General features: G+C 36.6%; 5 protein-coding genes across 5 annotated transcripts; 3 read left to right on the top strand and 2 right to left on the bottom strand.

Annotated features, from left to right (window-relative positions):
* Positions 1-835: 835 nt before the first annotated feature.
* On the bottom strand, positions 836-1,689 carry LOC124436755. Its single transcript, XM_046986719.1, has 3 exons — positions 1,394-1,689; positions 1,126-1,260; positions 836-1,040 (listed from the first exon to the last, which is right to left on the bottom strand). The coding sequence occupies exons 1-3, from the start codon at positions 1,559-1,561 to the stop codon at positions 897-899; spliced, it is 447 nt and encodes a 148-aa protein (XP_046842675.1). The 5' UTR covers positions 1,562-1,689; the 3' UTR covers positions 836-896.
* A 1,653-nt stretch (positions 1,690-3,342) lies between these two features.
* LOC124436753 lies at positions 3,343-5,515 on the bottom strand. Its single transcript, XM_046986716.1, has 3 exons — positions 5,450-5,515; positions 4,303-5,353; positions 3,343-4,208 (listed from the first exon to the last, which is right to left on the bottom strand). Exons 2-3 carry the CDS (start codon positions 5,286-5,288, stop codon positions 3,491-3,493), a joined length of 1,704 nt encoding a protein of 567 aa, XP_046842672.1. The 5' UTR covers positions 5,289-5,353; positions 5,450-5,515; the 3' UTR covers positions 3,343-3,490.
* A 616-nt stretch (positions 5,516-6,131) lies between these two features.
* Positions 6,132-8,023, top strand: LOC124436756 (RIIa domain-containing protein 1-like). Its single transcript, XM_046986720.1, has 4 exons — positions 6,132-6,324; positions 6,439-6,515; positions 7,039-7,085; positions 7,755-8,023. The coding sequence occupies exons 1-4, from the start codon at positions 6,232-6,234 to the stop codon at positions 7,838-7,840; spliced, it is 303 nt and encodes a 100-aa protein (XP_046842676.1). The 5' UTR covers positions 6,132-6,231; the 3' UTR covers positions 7,841-8,023.
* A 2,973-nt stretch (positions 8,024-10,996) lies between these two features.
* Positions 10,997-15,193, top strand: LOC124436396 (forkhead box protein Q1-like). The gene is made up of 2 exons (XM_046986312.1): positions 10,997-11,778; positions 14,529-15,193. Exons 1-2 carry the CDS (start codon positions 11,244-11,246, stop codon positions 14,711-14,713), a joined length of 720 nt encoding a protein of 239 aa, XP_046842268.1. The 5' UTR covers positions 10,997-11,243; the 3' UTR covers positions 14,714-15,193.
* Positions 15,194-16,651: 1,458 nt separating this feature from the next.
* On the top strand, positions 16,652-18,317 carry LOC124436395. Its single transcript, XM_046986311.1, has 4 exons — positions 16,652-16,886; positions 17,141-17,320; positions 17,392-17,729; positions 18,072-18,317. The coding sequence occupies exons 1-4, from the start codon at positions 16,727-16,729 to the stop codon at positions 18,171-18,173; spliced, it is 780 nt and encodes a 259-aa protein (XP_046842267.1). The 5' UTR covers positions 16,652-16,726; the 3' UTR covers positions 18,174-18,317.
* Positions 18,318-18,648: the final 331 nt, after the last annotated feature.

Below are 18,648 nucleotides of genomic sequence, written 5' to 3'. Positions count from 1 at the left end.
AGCTGAACTTGTGTGATGACAATGTTAAACAATGTTTATGGTTTGCCTTTAATGGAGTTGTTCAAAGTCTCTCTTGATGAAGTGCAATTATATTGAATACACATCATATAAGACCGTCAAGACATGAAACTGTCTCTGAGTACCTGATATATTGTTTTCCATCCCAGAGCAATATGGAGGCTTTGATTGTCAGTCCAAGTCCCTGATGAGAAGCTGCAGGAAGTTGAAATGAGAATTGCACAGCAAGAAACTGAAAATGGAAAATATTCCAAGACTATTTTAATTACTTAGTGGACATTCAACAACTAGAGTTTCCAGAAGACTATAATGATGCTTATTTTTGATAATTTGATGAGTTATGTGTAGTTAATATGCAGTACTTAAGAAGTTTGCAAAAGTATTCTTTGACAACAGAACAATATCATATGTACATTGAAGGACTTTGTTTTCAAGTTCATATAAAACCAAACCCGAATACTCCAGTAAGGCATTGTCCATCGCTAAGTCAAAATCATTAGTATTATCAAAGTGAATTGGAAAGCAGATACTTGGGTCACATGTAGCAGTTGGACGGCATTTACAATTGCAGGGCAGCCATGCTTAAATTTGACAGTGATGTGCTTTTCTGCTCCCAGTGGTGTTACAGAGTGGCTTCCAGTGATGAATCTGTACAGCATTTTAATGATGTGCTAGTGTCTATAAAGGAAAAGTGTTTAAGATAGTCAAAGCCATTAAAGTAGGTACAATTGCATTTATCTCATTCACCTTTTGTGTCCAATTCTTGAATATAGTCACAAAAAATTTGTGGACATTTATTTCCATTGTTTTTGTTGCTTCCTTCCAGGCTAAACTCCACAGTCATATTTTCAAGAACAATGTCTGCAGTCAAGCAAAAATTAGCAACACCATCCAGTGTAAGCATTGATGCCATTATCTGCCGGTGATGTTGAATTTGCTGCAGAACCCCAAAAAGTATAAGACCAGTTTTTAATTTGTCCATCACTGCCAGCATATGGCCAATTCCTGCAATTACAATCGACCTACAACAAAAGATATTGATGTGTCAAAAAAGATGAACAATGTAGATTGAACTGTATGTATGAAAACATGACCATGGTTTTATACCGAATAATGTTGTCTCGTGAGGCCAATTTCTCCTTGGAGGGAACACCCCTGTAGCCACATTGATTGCAGAATGTTCATCATGTCATCTGAGCAATGCAATGTCCTCAGCTCCTCATCGCTCTCACATTTAACTAACTGAATGCAATTAAGAATGCTATGGTAATAAGTAGAACAAATGAGAGTTAATTTTTTCTTATCTTTAAGCACAGCTTTGAGATATTTTAAAGTGAAATTTGCTTGCTTTTCTCAATGAGTGCATATTTTTTACCTTATCAATTTCATCTTTGAAATTAGCATCATGAACCAACTCCAACCAGTTGTTGGCCTGTATGCTATTTACCCCTTCAGCCACATAATTAAATACATTCTTTGCCAAGAAGCATGGGGCTGGTCCTCCCTGTGCCAGAGAGGATGATATTAACTCACCAGCAACCATGAAGTCTTTATTTGCTAGTGCTCATGCACTAAACAGTGGATAACCATTTGCATCAAACAAAGTTGACTTAATGTGTTGTAGGACATCTGTCAATACAATGAAACAGACTTAGCATTAAACAAGGTATAAAAACAAATATTCAAATTACTACATATTGGTTTCTTTGCACAGTTGTACAGTATGAATTGAAAAAATCTTCACTGATTTTCTCACCTGTGAAAAACTCCTCCTGGGCCACCACCATCAATAGAAGGTTCACCAGCAAAACAAATTTTAAGATTTTCCTTCAGCAAACCATTTTCGCTTCCCGCATCCACATAATCTGCAAAAGCTAATCGCCTACGAATAGTAACTCTGTTGGTAGACAATCTGTTAACATTGTCCTGAATTAGATGAAACTTCTGCATAGTGGCAACAGTTGGCTGTCCAGTTTCCTCTTCAGCAATGAGTGTGTTTTCCAGGTTATTTTGATCGTCATCTGATAACTTGCCAATTGGGTCTATCCACCTTTCTGCACACATGTCTGCATGAGCCTCTATGTCTGCACGAATAGTATCCAAGACATGTAGGGCATTGATGTTGCAATAGATATTTTTCTATTCCATGCTGAGACAATTGTCCTTGTGACATACTACAAACTTGAGGCGTTGAGGTAAATGAACTTTGAGAAGACAAAGAAGAGGATTGGAGGATTTTATTACTTGCATCTTCATTGAAATCCCCACAACCTGTTGTGGCCAATGACTTTGATGTTGAAGGTTGAGACTTATGATACTTCATCGAAATCTCTTCAAGTTCCTTGTCAGAACTTTCATCAGAAGTTGAATTTTCAAAATCATCTTCTGTACATAGCCAGAAATACATTTTGGAGTATGGCAGCAACAAATCTTCTCTTTATTTTGAAAGCACAAATGGTATGTTGGTCTGGGGTAAATACCTCACAATTGACATGTCATTATACAAAAGAACATATTTGTTATACTTGTTAAATTGTTTATGATGTCTTGAATGTTTATCAATTGCTTTTTCAAGAAGAGCATTTCCATCAACATCTTCAACAACTGCAATTGTTATTGTCCTTGACTTCACCCTAACCAATACACCATCTCCAATTTGTCTTTCACAATGCCAACCTGCACCTTCACCTCTTATGACAACTTTGCTTTTTTTCCACCAGGTTTTGGCTTAAATTTTGATGATCTGTCTTCCTCTTTCTTCTTACGAAACTCTTCAAATGAAAGGGGCTTTACTCCAATGGTCTTGCTTAGAGGTTTTGAGCCTATTTCTGTGTTTAAAAACAGTTCGAAATATATTGTTTAAGAAAATAATACAACAGCCAAAAATATGAGAAAACATATGAGAAGAAGAGGGATAGATAAGAAGATTTTAAATAAATAAAAAGTAGAATGAACAACTTCCATTTTACAATTGAACGAACGTTCGTGCACTTGTATTTTATAAACTATAGGGTTGTGTTCTTACCGACATCTGATAATGCACAAAATCCACAGTTGTGGCAAAATTTGGCTTTATCCAAAAGCTTTGTTCCACAACTTTGGCAGAACATTTTGCTATAAAAATTCCACTTTCAGACTCGTGCTTTATGAGACCAGGCTGGAAAGTATGTCTTCTGCACACCGGAGATCTTTTTTTAATAATATTATTGCACACCAGGCATATTTGGGCGTGGCAAAATTCCGCCACATTTGTGGGCGTGGCAGGGTAATTCAATGATGCATGTGGTGCTGAGTATTCCTAAAATAACGCAGTAGTTAACTTTGTTTAAGCTCTTGCGTGTTTGTTGAATAGTTTACAATGGCAACAAGCATTTACAATTACAGTGTACATTTACAGTTTACAGATAAAGTAAAAACTAAAAGATAAAATATCGCATTTAAAACTATAAATCCTTGAGTGAGTACAACTCCGTCATAGTTCACCAAAATCATTTTCATGCAAAACATGTGGACATCGAGGAGGCTCATGCCTCACTCTATCCACAACTTTGCTCACTTCAAAATTTGACGCTCTGTCTTCTTTAAAATATGGTAGCCGATGCTTTGGTAGCTTATAGTCTTCATCACCGTTTGTATAAATTTCTGCAATGGCCCTCATGGTACGAGGACATGAAACGGGCTGGGGAACGCACCAATCTACTATAAATCTATGAACCAAAACCTCATTAGATTGGCCTCCAGTTTTCTTGTGAGTACCCATAAGACTATAAAATCCTTCTACTATAGCCTCACAACCACTTGTGGAAAGAGCTACGTCAAGTGCGATGCACATTTCTTGACCAATTGACCTTATTATATCTTCATTTGTGTACATGCTGGTGTACACAAATTCTTCGTTGATCCTTGCTTTCACTGCCTTTCCCGAAGAAAATTTCAGAGTAAACCACAAATCTAGTGCAGGATCCTCAATGCATTTAAGGGAAATTAGCTGCTCCTTTTCAAATTCTGTCACTGGTTGGTCCTTTTCATCGATGAACATATACGAACGACAATTACCAAGACCTTCCCAGACCATTCTAAGCACAGTTTCTTTAAATTGCTCTAAGACACTATCACTGTTATGTGGCAACAGTTTCAGTAATGGTTGGTCGTCTAGTAGCTGCATGACATGAGGCAAATGGCAAACATACCTAAAACATGAAGATGTAGAAAGATTAGGTAAGAGTGTCATGTGATAAAGTTATTACACATAGTAAGGCCAAGATAAATATTCCCAAAATATACTTGAAAAAATCGGCAAACTCTATTTTCCCGCGAAGATCCCAAAGATGTCTTCCAGTCCTGCTGACATTCGCGTGAGAAAAATGACAAAGAAGCTTTGTTAGTCCCTCAATGTCAAACACAGCTTCTAACTTAGTGATGTTGTCGATCTTAATGTTTTTGTAGCGAGATGCCAGACACATTGGAATATCTTCTGTGAGTTGATAAAGACCATCTAGGCAATCATTTGGTGATCGTGCCTCCCAAGTAAAAGTCTTTCTCTTATGTTGTTTCCCAGTCTTGTCTGTAGACGGTTCTTCGACGAGTTGCTCACTCTCATTGACTACGAGCCATCCTTCGCAGACTTGTATTCCTTGAAACGAACATTCTTCAATTTCTTCTTTTGTTAATTCTTGCCAATGTTTTGCAAGTCTTGGCAACAACTTTTCAGCTGGTTTTACAACATCTCCGTCCTTAAGTCGCTTTAATTCTGTCCTGATATCCTTCAAGATATCAATGACTCTCGGAAACCAAGCAACAATTTTCAAGGGAGGCACGTTTAAGCTCTGACATTTGATCATTAACGAAACAACTGGCTGAAACACATCAATTATTCCACATAGATCTATGGCAAAATCTTGACTTCTGAGTTGGTATTTTGTCTCGTCACAATCATCCTTTTTATCTTCTCGATTTGCACTGTATGCCGTAACCAAAGCGGGATAACTATTGTAAATTTTCTTCCATTGATCGAAAGCAGAACTGGAAAATCGCGTGGTTGCATATGTCACAGTTTCGAGCGCTTTTAATCCTTGATTTTTGGAATACGTCTTGTACTCAGCATGTCCTCGGCTACTTCCAAATAATGTGTGCAAGCGATTAGAGCGTTTGATGATAAGCTTGATAAAATTGGAAGACAAGGAGTTTTCACGTAGCTCAACGATCGCTAGGTCTAGCCAGTGGGATGCATCCCAAGGAAGAAGAAAGTATGGATCTGGTTTTCGATGCATCCCCAAAAGCTCGTATAGTTTCGTTTGAAATGTACTCGCTTGGTACTGTCCATCAGCATTAACACCTAGAAGTAATTAGAAAATGAAAGTAAGCAAATGGAGAACGTGTTTAGTAAATTACTCACACATCGACTCAGTCAGCTTTCATAATAACATCCTACCTCGCAACAACCTTAAATCCGAGCTAGTTAGCTGCAATGATCGTTTTAAAATTTCAATTACTTGTACGGCAATTAAATTACTATTTTTCCTTCCAAAGATTTTGCGACGTACAACATGTTTGACACAATAAAACACTGAAAACAGCCTGTGTACACCGAGATTAGCGATACTTCGTATATTAATTTAATATTATTATGCTTTGATCGTCATATGCGCACCAGTGCACCATAAAATATATTTTGCACACCAGCACACCAGTAATTTCATAGTGCGCACCGGAGATCTCGTCGAAAAACGACATACTTTCCAGTCTGGTTATGAGATTCAATGATTAGATTTACCAAATAGATTTCCTCGAAACTTCAAGTAACTGCATTATATTCAATTCATGCGCGCGCACAAGTTTGAACGTTGCACGGAAAACAAGCAATATTGTACGGCGAAGCAACAATGTTCCATGGAAAACATAGTATTTTGCACGGAAATATTAAATGTTCGATGGAAAACATAGTATTTTGCACGGAAATATTAAATGTTCCATGGAAAACATAGTATTTTGCGTGGAAATATTAAATGTTCAATGAAAAGCATAATATTTTGCATGGAAGTATTGTGTCCCTTATGATGGGCCACCGTAGGGGGGGAGAAGAACATTTAGAACGACCTGACCGCAGGCGACCGTAGACTGTTATACAAAATAAAAGTTGACAAGAAGGAAGTCATATTGCCATTTGACAAGTTGTGACTTGTCAATTTCATATCTTTCCAGGCGGCTGATGCAATGGCTAAAAGTTTCAACGACATTACTGGTTTGGGAGACAATGATGAAGGAGCTTTGACGGTCGAACAGCAAGCAAAATTAAACGATTTTAAGGTTAGACGCGACGTGTGCGCCAAATGGACAATAGTGTCTCGTCGATTCGTGAAATGTTTTTTGCTTATTTTGGAAAACGAAAATATTGAAATGCTTCATTTTCTATTGTTGAAGGTGTTTGCGAGAATAGCAAACGAGAAATACTTGCGAGATCATGAAGAAATCTCACATGTTTTGCAAATGTTCATCAGGTATGTGTTACTTAGCAACAGTCACCATTAATAATAACGTCAGTTTACCATGACTTTCTTCTTCCTTTTTCTTATCATCAATTTGCGGTTTGAATAGACTCTTTGCAAAGAAAAGGATTTTTTAAGAAATGTATTAACTGCGTCAATCTGAAGAAAAAGATGAGACAACAATTTTGTTAAAAATGAACCAGTTACATCACCAGTGCTCTATGTTGCAGGGACCTATGTTTCCATAACAACCAATAGTGAATTGAAGCGTAAATAAGTGCAGAAAATATATTGTGAGGTTATTTTGTCAAAATAGCAATGCTCGATGTAATTGCCAGTCATACTATGTATATCTGATAATTTCACTAAATTATCTGACATTTCTTTACAAATCTAAACTGTTTCTGCTGTAAATACGAAAGAATTTCAATAGGACCAAGTTTTTGAAGTATTCATAGTTTTAATTTGTTTACAAATACAAACTAAAGTGTCTACTGTGGTGATGAAATGTCTAATATTTTTTTTCTTATACCAGGGAAGTTTTAACAAAAAGACCTGAGAATATTCGTGAATTTGCTGCAGGTCAGTGAGCCTTTATAGCTTTAATGTGACCTACAACCAGTGACTTTTGCTCAACAGATTGTTGCATAATGCTGTACTTATTTCTATAGACTATAGCTCTCATAATTTACTATCAGCTGGCATTTTTTAAAGACAATAGCAAAGCCAGCTCAATATTTGAATGCATTATTGACTATCTTACTGTCTATAGATTGTAGATAGTACAGAAATGAATAGATCACAGTCAATAAGCTTTGCTCTGTACATAATAGAATGCTCCATTTTGGTATTCAGTGTTGGTTAAACTTGTGAAAAATTGCCTTTAGATGCTTTAAATCAGTGCATTTTGGAAAGATTATTTCTTAACATGCTCTATTCATGTCGGTTTGGTTACAGCATGGCTTTACATGCTAATTTTTTCACTAGATCTGAAGAGTTTAGAATCTCCCACCTGCCTTATATAGTTGCAATAGGCAGAACAGGGGGAGTTTCATAACAACAAATCATGGGAAAAATTTGCATATATTGTTGCAGTGGTTGGTAATGTATCTGTATACAGACTATTGATCTACAGTCACTGACCTTATCTTTATAAGCAATTGCATTTTGAGAGCTCCATTCTGTTCACACAGTGATGGTTACTCCAATCACGTGACACTTTTATTGAAATGCAAATTCTTATTATTCTAGGTTATTTTTCTGATAAAGATCTCAAAGAGCAAATGCAGCAAAAGCTGCTTGAAGTATCTCCGAGAAATCTTCATGAAACATTTTAAAAATGTACATTGACATTTATTTTTTCTTTTGTAAATAGATGCTTGAAATTTGCCAATGTTTTTGAAAGTTCGCAGCTAATACAATGAGTAGTGTTATCTGTCGAATTTGGCTGAGACTTGCATCATGTAATTGGAAGATTTCTCTGCTAAATCATTAAAATAGCAGGTGCTAGTGTTCCATTATCTCACGAGTTCTCCATTTCTTTCTTAATTTCCGTCATTAACAAATCACACATTAAGGTTCGCGACTGACCGACAGTATTGTCTACATAGGTAATTCTTCAAAATTTGTTAGTTCCGTTGTTTTCATGCAACATTTAGTCGACAAATGTCCACAATCAATGCGAGGTTAATATTATGAACTCACTTTTTCATGCTTCTCGCAAGCAATATCGCTTTGGACTTTCGACCACAGACAGTGATCAAAGTCAAGTAGTCATCGATTGTGGTTTGAATAAATTGCGCTTTTTGGCATGAGGTGACGTCACGAACCATCTGGCGACAATTTGCGGCGAGTTTGATTTGGCACCATTAAACACACTCGAGGTATTATTCAAACATCAAGTCACGAAATCCACCATGTGAACTTAGCAAGAAATGAAAAAACACTTCGACAACGAAGTTGAATTCTTTTGCTGAAAGATTAAATATTTCTTCCATTTGTCGGGTAAAAAAATGAGAAACTGCTTTAACCCCGAAATCGACATTTATAAATTTATACAAAAATACACGATACTACCGTGTCTAATGTACATTGTCTAAAATTAAGACGTTGTGACGTTGCTGTAACTATACTTTTTTTGATTGCTTTAAATTTATAAAATCAACGCAGTTGTAACCACAGGAAATTAGCGATCAGTACGAGGGAACTACGGTAAGGCGTAAATACACTAACCAACAGAGAGGCGAAAGCTTTCTATAAACAACAGTATAAATAAAGGTTAGACGATGTCGTGTGTTGATTAGTGGTGGTGGTCAGTTCATTGCAAGGTCAACTCATCAACTTTCAGTAATGAAATCATTTCGAGCAAATGAAACCCCTTCAAGTTGCCGTGCGCAAAACATGCAAATTAACCAGCAGGGTGAAGAAACAAGCCAAGAGAGCTTCTAAATCATCATGTAAATATAACGCCAGCAAAAAAGTAGTTTTGGCAATTATTTAATTATAAAACCCTTGTCACGTCATGCTCTTCGCGAAAGCCTAACAATCGTTAAAGAAATCTCTCAGACGCAATTATTGACGTCAAATATAAACTGGCATTACTCAGCATAATCTGGCTACAAAACGTTTTAAAACTCAAAGGATTTTCCGTGCTGATTGTATAAATGGTTAATCCATGTCAGTTTTTTCTAATAATTATAAAACTTGTTTTTGTTTGCCATCTCTACTTGCGTAACCTTCTATTTTTGTTGCATAGGTTTTTGGGAAATGAACTTGTTTTTTCCGTCACGCGGATGTGGGAACTTAAATATCTGTTTACCGAGTATAACATATACAGCGTTCAATGCTGTGTTCATTAGGAGTTAAATGACTGACTTATTAAACACATAACCAGCATTCTTTCGATAGAAAAAATACCTCGAATTCTATACCAGCTGGTAAAGTATGGCATGATTGTCACGACGCTATACAAATTGCGACAGTTCAAGTTTAAACCAGCGAAGTTTGAATGAGCCTAAAAAGTTCAACATTTCAATTCTTTATTGAAGGACGCTGATTTTGAGGATAGCCATCAAAAATATTCGAGACAGAATAGTTCTGACTGTGCAGCATAATAAGCAAAAATAGTTGCATGATTCAAACATCGCTGACGTGTGATACTCACTCATCATGTCAAAGATTTCTTAAGAGGAATTTCACATGCACGAATAAAGAAGCGTAAAGCCGGATTATCCATTACAAAAACTGTTTGCTTTTGTCATCTTCGAAGCTTCACCGTTCCATAATTCTCACTTTGCCTGAATGAGGATGCATGCTACGACGCGACATGACGTGGCTTACTCAAGCACAGTTTGTCTTAAAGCATACTGAACAATGTGCACGATATTACACAAAGATTATTATGATACAGTTAATAAAAATAACAAGATAGTTGCTTGGCATCGTAAAATATACTACACGAAATGGAAATAAACATTGAGCCTAGCTGAAATGTCGAAAATCGCAATAATATACTCAAGTACAAAGCACTTAAGTAATTTAGCTATTTTGATAACCTATTATTTTGACCTTTGACGATTTCTAATCTCTTTTTGTGCAATAATCATCTTTGCGAGCATCATCTGAATGGTTTTGAAAAGATTATAGAAATTTCTGGAAAACATTGATAACGGCAATAAACACTTTAAGTTCCTTCGTGATATGGGAAAAACTACGATGTGGATTTTCTATAGTCGTTTCATCTTGTTTTTTTTAAACCATAATATATAGCGCATTTGCAGGTGCACGGTATCGTATAATGTTTCAATCATTGAGTGGTTAAATTTTGGTTAGTTTTTTCCTGGGTAGGGCACACGTCAAGATAAACGCTAAATAGGTTTGTTTTTATTCATCGGCAACTCGCGACGCTATTAAAATAAAAGTCTTTAAACAGAGACCCAAATTTAAATACATTTTCCGGCGCAGTCATTGCACAGTCAGATGTTTTTCACAGTTTTCACAGTTCTATGTATAATAAACACGGCATGAGACGACAATGATTGAAAAAATTCGTCTAGCTTCATGTTGTTTGATGAGAGGCGCAAGCATCGAGCATGGCGATTTATCTTTATGAAAACAAACATCGCAATGATCACAAGTAAATAGTGTTTTTTTTTCTAAGCAATGATTGCATGAACAATAGTCAATTGAATTCCCCTTTTTTTTACATCAAATCCTGCAATATTTTCTATGCGTGATGTAAGTGTTACTCCACCAACTACGACGCTCTTGAAGCACACACGTTTTCTGAGTATTGCTTTTGTTCCAATCTTCCTAAGAGAGTGTACAAATCTTCTCATGGTATTATTTAATGCTGAACAAATCTACCGCCTTAAGACACTGTTCAAACATCAGGTTCCAAAATAGTTCTCGCTAACTCTTATCTTAATGGACAGTTTATCCTTCACCAATTCCTAATATCATTATAGACTTTCCGCCAACATAAGATGGGCGTTCCTCGCCGCGCTATTGTGATGGCTTGAAGACCCCTAAGGTCAGCGTATCTTATTGAACTGGCCAATTAATTTCATTTATCAAGATTTAATTGTACAATTGATCTGATCACGACTTAATACGAGTGACTGAATAGTGCTCAATGTGGGTGGTTATAAATTCAGTCATAGCTTGCCAGCCTCTTGCAAAGCAGAACTACCCGCGGAGAAGGTTGTTTTCAAACAAAATCACTCTATCAAAAACAATAAAATGTCGAGTAAATTGACAAAATCAACAAACGAGAAGCCACCTCATTCATACATCGCGCTCATTGCAACGGCAATCTTGAAATCTCCAGAGAAGCGACTCACGCTGTCCGAGATAAACGACTACCTAATCAAACACTACACGTTCTTTCAAGGAGCGTACAAAGGATGGAGGAACTCCGTGCGACACAATCTCTCTTATAACAAATGCTTCACGAAGATTCTTAAAGATCCCAGTCGACCATGGGGTAAAGATAACTACTGGACAATCAGTTCATTGAACGATTACCTCCAAGAAGATGGGAGTTTCAGACGTCGTCGACGACGAAGACCTAAGGTGAAAAGTCAAGGAGCAAAACAAGAAGAATATGTTTCGGAAGATGATTCGAGCGATAGCGATAGTAAACAAGAGAAACACGGACGTCTAAACGAGTCTGAAAACGGAGAAGATTGCAAAACGACGTTTAGGAGCTCTTTCTCTATATCCAGTATTCTCGAGAAGAAAAATCCATCTAAAGAATCGCGCCATTCCTATGCCGGTAAGTTGATATTCACGCTGTATTCGTTATTATTATTATACAAGACTAACAGTACATACGGTTGACGAAGTTTGTAACTTTTCACAGCCACAAGTACTCAAAACCATTTGAATTATACATCAAAAACAGAGAAGATAGGCCCTCTGTATTTATAATTGCGTACGACGAGAACTAATGAGCAAATAATGTTTAAAACAACAACAATTAAAATGTTATCTTACATAAGGTGTGCGTATGAGGGATATGAAAGATAGCGAAGCTGTTAAATTGTTTACAAAGACGCGAGGCGCGGCTGCGTGTGAATAAACATTGATAAATAAACTTTGTTTCCTCTTAGTCTTGTGTAGTGAGGACTTTGCTTAACATATTACTCTCATGTAATTCGTAAATCATCGTCCAAATTTAGCGTCCCATCGCAAATTATGCAAAGTAACCCACCCACCAGCGCGCTTCGTCACATAAAAGGTGTTAGATGATAAACCTCGGAAACCAAAAACAAACCGAGAATGAAAGCCGAGACTTTTGCAGCCGTGCACAAGTTAATATTTCATTGTTATGATAAAATTCAGACTTAAGTCAAATGGTTATTTGTTCTCATTTTTTCATCAATCAACGCAGACGACTGGTTTGAGCTAAGATTTCTTTGCAATCAGAAGCTTAGCTGTTACAAGTGTTGAGTCATGCATGTTTACTACAACAGGCAAATCACATTTAAACGCATCATAACAACACGAAATTCGGAATTTCCGACTACTGCAGTAGCAACGACAATCATTACTGCACGATAATTTTATGCCTGCGCGAGAAACGATATGAAAGTACTGTCGTGAACGAACTTTTGCGAATGAACAGGAATGAATAGACGTAATTGAAACTCTCGATTTTCATCGAAATCATTTCAACAAGGTTTAAATGTCACATGAAGAATCAAAGTGGAACTAAAGTGATGATCTGTTCATTAAAGTTGACATATTGCCTCGAGGTTGACGCTACTATATCTTTGGGACACAAAAGAGTACTGAAAACTAACATAAATATGGGATTTCATTGGGCAACAAAGTCGGATGTTTTTTCGCAACCAGTGATTTTCAGCACAAAAGAGACGACGGAAGAAAATAAATGCGATTAAATCCAAACACATTACTGGAAAAGTGATAACATGATTACATTTTATAGACTTCTTTGCAATCATCCTCTTATACGAATATTCAACAGAGATAATATGCAGTTGACAAGAGTAACACAGTCTTTAGCCGTGGAACACGAGTGAATAAGATGCACGCGAACATAAAAACGAAAAGACATCGCGTGCTCTCCTGCTTTAAATCAAATGTTTGTGTTGGCAGAGCGGTGTTAATGTAAACTGCCACTTCAAGAGTAAGTGTTAAATTCTGTAAGGCCATGTTTTCGCTATCATTTCCGCAGCGGAGACATAGCTCTTTGTCAGCGGCTTTCTATAGTAAAACACTTGACGACAGTCGCTTGACACATGAATGTACATGTGTGCAGAATAATGTATCGAATATGTACTGCGGACGGTTTCTTTACGAGAGCGCAATTCCTTATTAAACGGTTATTATTGTGCAGTCTGTACCCTGATGGCGAGATTATGACTTACTAAAACAGTCATTAGTCATTAATACAACACCGTCATTCAGTTTGGACCATTGTCAAATTCATTATCACTAAAAGTCAGCAAAGGAAAAGATAATTCGTTCCATACATTCAACAGACATAATTGATAACAGAAGTTAATGCGCTCAGTAATGGCGAGCTTTACATCTCAGAAATATTGTCAACATTCATTGCCTGATTGAAGATAATCGCACGAAGAAGAGTTTCGAATTCTAGAAATTGATTCAATCGATTCGCATGCTGAAAATCCAAAGACCAACGTACAAAAGCTAAGACTGACATTCGTACAGATTAAAACCTCATGTTAGTAAAAGCTTGACATTACAATGAATGTGTGCGGCAAATTATTGTTAGCGAGGCCAATAACAGCGACCGATTGATGAGTAAATTTTATCGAATTCAAACACATGTTTGTCTTTGACAAGTGCAAGCTTTTTCCTGCTAAAGTCGCACTATCCTTTTGAATTCAGATTATATTTCACGGAAATTATGCAAATAAAAACCTGATAGTTTAGTCTTTATGAGCATCTGCAGCCATGAAGGCACGTGGACAAATAAATTTTAATGGCAAATTTATCGACTCTGAGGCAAAATACAGCTTCAGGCAAACAAACGAGAAACATAAACTGGCATGGAGATTAAGAATAAATCACTGTCTTGATAGATAAGCGTATTAACGCAATTGATTTCCAAATATCGCGCATAATTTCCACCATGTCCAGACATTAAAACTATTAGTACTGCTTCGATGACTTAGATTATCACATGTTCCAATGATTATCAATATAAAAACCATTTTGCACACAACATACGAACTATAGATTAGCGTAGTTGCCGTTACTCATTAGCATTAATCGCGTTCGACACTTCATTTATATTCTTCTATTTTGAAAATGACTGTTTTTATATTCATTGTACATCAAAAAATTGCATAACGGGAGGAAAAGTTAGATAGACAAAGTTACTGATTATTAGCACATGATAAACTACTTTAAAACTTTTTGTTTGTGTTTATCTCTAAGGAGGGTGCTGGAAAAAAATATGTTAAAGACATTAAGATTTTCCATATTCTGTTTAAAGTAATCAAGTGTTCATATTGTTTGTTTTCTCTGTAGGAGCTGTCTGTCATACAACTGACCTCGTGCCACCTGCTATGTACCCACATTACCCCCAGCATCAACAAACACCCAACATACTTCATGTAAATGGAACGACACGCGAGGCAATGTGGTACCATGATCAGAGACAAAGATACTCCTGGTTACTTACCGTAGCTCCTTATCCAAGACACTTTCGTTGATGTTTGATGACCTTAAAAAAATCAGTCCCTAATTTTTTTTGATAGAACATTAACCTATTTCAAGTTTGCATAGATCATCGTCTTACTCATGGGGAAAAGTACTCAACAAATTATTAACAGATGTTGATGTAAATATTGCTCAAACCGGAGCGATAGGCTTCACATGAAACAATGAACAAGTAGCAGATTACTGTATTATAAACAATTCCTTATCCCTGCGAGAATTTTCATTCTATGTTACAAAAATAATAAACATCAAATATCACTTCGAGTGTCATTGGAATTTTGTTGTTTTTGACCCCAATGGCTTATGAAAACAAACTCTTTATTCAAATGAATATTTGACAATCAATCTCCCGTAAGTGCTGAAATAAGATAAGCCTAACATGTCGATTGATTTTTCATCATAATGGTCATTTTATAAATAGTAGAAATTTTTAATGGTTTTATTGTATTAATCAGTATAAATGATCACATGAATTGATTGATTTATATCGTAATGTCTGCTTCATGCGTTTGATTCAAAAGTAGGTAGAACTTTGTAATTTTGTCACGCTTTTAGTAAAAGTTCTTCTCGCTATCCAGATCTTCTCAAGCGATGACATGACGAGTACACGGAACACCGAACACATGCCTTTACGTTTTGTGAACTCGAAGCAGGGTCGAAACTAGAACGTTACGTGTGTGGGGGGAGGAGGGTTGGTGAATATTTATACATTCAGCTCTGATTTGGTTTGTTAACGATTATCTTGACTGATTTGGTATGTTAGCGATTATAATTTCAAAAGAAATCAGCTGGGCGGAGCTGAATATATGAATATTCAATCCCCTTAGCGTTGAACTCTAGTTTCCCCCTGACTCGAAGTCTCAAACTCAGCATTAATATCAAGGAAAGAGCCTCAAGAACTAGCCTTCTTCTAACAATCAAACAGTCGAGAGCTACCTGCTTAAGAGTGATGATAATCAGAAATCGCCTCTTCTTCTTTGCTTGAATTTCGCGCCATCACCATATTCATTTTTGCACGTTTAAGGAGTGGGAAACTGGAGACGACTTCTGAATTCGACGTCCGCTCGACTCAAAGGTCCGGCTACTCGGAAATTTGAGTCTCAGACGTAAGTTCACTATAGTTATTTATTCAGAGGAGACTATCAATACATTGAAATAAAGAAGATGCACGAGAAATTCATTGAAAGTAATTATACGAAAGATATTTCGAAAGAGCGCCGTGAAAAATTAAGGAATTCCCCTTCAGTCATTTCAAATTCCAAAGTTCATTTGAAACTCGCCGTTTTTTCGGTTGTTTCCATGGATATGTGATAACTAATATTGGTCTCCAATTTCGATTCGGGCAGATTTACTTTCGGCTTCAATTTTTGCAAGTTATTCAGTCTATTTCAGATCAGTGGAGGGGGGTTACAGAACGCCCGGGTTATATGTACTTGGGAATACTAAACTTCGAAGCAAATCAAGCCAATGATAAGATCGAACGCCATGTATGGATTATTCACAATAATACGAGAAATTTGTTATAAAACGTGATATTTGCATGGATAACTGGGAAGCGAACTCTTTAGTCATAAACACAAACCATCGATTTTGAGTGACATTATTATACAGATATAAAACAACGGGCAAAATGTTTTCTACACTTGGCCTTGGGCATAGTAAGAAGCATTTCTACAAAAAATCATCGCAATTCCACTACAAAATACACTGATTGAGTCAACTTTGTAATGTTGGGACTGTTGAACAAGGCGGCTTATTGTCTGGCTTCGAATATATTTTGGGAGTGTGACCCAAGGTTTTTTCCCGATGCGTGGGCAGAACGTCACGTGATTGTAAACTTGTCGGGACTTGCCCAAAATTTTGCTGTTTCACGAGCGAAGGGGGAAATATAGAACACCTTATAACTGTAAATTAAACCAATCAGAGCGGCGCTTTGGGAGTAATGTTTCTATTTTCGTTAACGATCTTCGATATAAGTCCCAGTATTCAAAACATCGTCAGCGATAATGGAAAACTTTCTTCAAAATATTAACTTATCAAAATATAACAGACTATTTTCTGGCCAAGGATACGAAAATCTTGGCGATATTTTCAATCTTGACAGCGAGGATTTGAACATGGTGTACATTGACAATGGTACAGAGCGCAATGCTATTTTGAACGCAGGTAAGGAAAAATTGCTACGTAAAATCTAAACGTAATTATCTTGATACCAAGCCGAGTTTGCATGCGTGACAGCGGCTGCATAGCAGTGAAAATCATACAATTATAATACAACTAACTTCGTGTGATCACGATACTTTTAAAGAATCGTGATCATGTGGAGTGTCGGAGTTTCGAACCTCTCCTAGAATTTAATGGAGACATGGGATTTCTCTGTGGGATTCCACTGACACACCGAACTTTATATTTCTATATAGTCGCTAATATTGACATCGGCACTTGGCTACGGTACTACGAGTTAGAAAAATACGAGACATACTTTAGAAAATTAAAAATAGAAATATTGGGCGATCTGAAACGGGTAAAAATGTCTGACGAGCTCATGGACGATCTCGAAGTGATGGTACCCGGGCACAGAAAAAGACTTTTGAAAGCAGGTAAGCTTGATCAAGAATTTATAGACGAGTTTATAACAAGATTAAGATAAAGTGTTTCATGTTTAATACAGTTAGCGGGTTTTCTAAAGACGATGGACAATATCAAAATTGTGGACGGGCAGTGGCTTTCGGCTACTGGGGTCGGCACGACGTTATCAAAACTCTGAAACGGACTTTCTGGGTAAAGAAATGTTTCATTAAATCAAATATTCCTGGACATGATCCAGTGGAGCTGGCGAACTGTTTGGTGGACACCGGTAGCGAAGTGGTGACGATTCAACAAGATATTATGTCGGAACTTAACTTGACATTCTTACAAACCGTAAGCAGCAGAGGTATACACAAAGCTAAAGAGAAACCTCTTTACAGTGCAGTGATGCTGTTAGGAAACAATGTTATCGAAGTGAAAGTAAGTCCGTGTAAACTTTGCGAAACGTTGCTTCGTCCAATGACAAGTAGAGTAGATCTTTGCCCAGCATTATACAAAAATAAACATTAAACAACACGGTTTGCGATAATACATTAATATAACTTTGGCATGTTCATTTAATCAAAGGAAAATCATTAACATTTGAAATGTTAAATTGGATTAATTCATCACTGAAGATGAAAGTTGAAATTCAATAACATTTTAAAGAAATTTAACAAGCATGACGAGACATTCAATACGAACAAAAGAATTATTAAATATTCTTTATTAGCAAAGATATATTTATTTACAAATTATGTTGTCTTGTCTTCGTTTCTTTAGGTGATACCGGACAGCTACAACTCCATAGGATGCAACGTTTTTCAAAAATTCTCTCACTTCGTCAACGAAAAAGACCACTATTGGCTGACAAAGGAAAGCTGACGAAGAAATCGTCATATAGCATGCACAAATTGAACTTTCGAAAATATATTTAGAAACGGTTAGGTACGTACTTATAAATTTGATAATTTCATAATGCTTCAAAAAATAATTCCCACATCAATAAAATTTCAAGTCTTAAAGCAATATTTGAGAGGATTGTAAAACCAGCGCCAACCAACATTATTCCAGTCCAAGTGTCCGTCCACAGATCTGAAAAGTTAAAAATCATGCTTAGTTAGTCACCATTTTCAAAATCTCCATATTAATGACAAGCTCTCTTCTTACCTGGTACTTCCTTACAAACTAATCGACAGTACGTGCTTTCCACCAACATTAGACATAAGATCGTGAATATTTGTATTAACTTCGCCATCTTTACAAATTGCTTTGGCCAATTATTGGTTTATGACGCAAGCAAATTTGTTAATTAGTGTAGGAAAATTTAGCGATGCGCGCGCATGCAAGATTGTGCCTT

Source organism: Xenia sp. Carnegie-2017, unplaced genomic scaffold, assembly GCF_021976095.1.
Source record: "Xenia sp. Carnegie-2017 unplaced genomic scaffold, XeniaSp_v1 HiC_scaffold_16, whole genome shotgun sequence".
In the NCBI taxonomy this organism is placed as follows: domain Eukaryota; kingdom Metazoa; phylum Cnidaria; class Anthozoa; order Malacalcyonacea; family Xeniidae; genus Xenia; species Xenia sp. Carnegie-2017.
The sequence above is the reverse complement of the archived record's forward strand: the minus strand, read 5'-3'. Positions and strand labels throughout refer to the sequence as shown.

What these genes read in the sequence shown, in the direction of transcription:
- LOC124436755 (XM_046986719.1), bottom strand. Translation starts at nt 1,561, where the DNA reads ATGGTTGCTGGTGAGTTAATATCATCCTCTCTGGCACAGGGAGGACCA. An exon ending in TCAAAGATGAAATTGATAAG is followed by an intron (nt 1,261 to 1,393) that starts GTAAAAAATATG and finishes AATTGCATTCAG; the next exon opens with TTAGTTAAATGTGAGAGCGA. An exon ending in TCACGAGACAACATTATTCG is followed by an intron (nt 1,041 to 1,125) that starts GTATAAAACCAT and finishes CTTTTGTTGTAG; the next exon opens with GTCGATTGTAATTGCAGGAA.
- LOC124436756 (XM_046986720.1), top strand. Translation starts at nt 6,232, where the DNA reads ATGGCTAAAAGTTTCAACGACATTACTGGTTTGGGAGACAATGATGAA. An exon ending in GTTTTGCAAATGTTCATCAG is followed by an intron (nt 6,516 to 7,038) that starts GTATGTGTTACT and finishes TTCTTATACCAG; the next exon opens with GGAAGTTTTAACAAAAAGAC. An exon ending in TATTCGTGAATTTGCTGCAG is followed by an intron (nt 7,086 to 7,754) that starts GTCAGTGAGCCT and finishes TTATTATTCTAG; the next exon opens with GTTATTTTTCTGATAAAGAT.
- LOC124436396 (XM_046986312.1), top strand. Translation starts at nt 11,244, where the DNA reads ATGTCGAGTAAATTGACAAAATCAACAAACGAGAAGCCACCTCATTCA. An exon ending in ATCGCGCCATTCCTATGCCG is followed by an intron (nt 11,779 to 14,528) that starts GTAAGTTGATAT and finishes TTTTCTCTGTAG; the next exon opens with GAGCTGTCTGTCATACAACT.
- LOC124436753 (XM_046986716.1), bottom strand. Translation starts at nt 5,288, where the DNA reads ATGCATCGAAAACCAGATCCATACTTTCTTCTTCCTTGGGATGCATCC. An exon ending in GAGTTTGCCGATTTTTTCAA is followed by an intron (nt 4,209 to 4,302) that starts GTATATTTTGGG and finishes TTCATGTTTTAG; the next exon opens with GTATGTTTGCCATTTGCCTC.
- LOC124436395 (XM_046986311.1), top strand. Translation starts at nt 16,727, where the DNA reads ATGGAAAACTTTCTTCAAAATATTAACTTATCAAAATATAACAGACTA. An exon ending in AAAAAGACTTTTGAAAGCAG is followed by an intron (nt 17,321 to 17,391) that starts GTAAGCTTGATC and finishes TGTTTAATACAG; the next exon opens with TTAGCGGGTTTTCTAAAGAC. An exon ending in ACAATGTTATCGAAGTGAAA is followed by an intron (nt 17,730 to 18,071) that starts GTAAGTCCGTGT and finishes TCGTTTCTTTAG; the next exon opens with GTGATACCGGACAGCTACAA.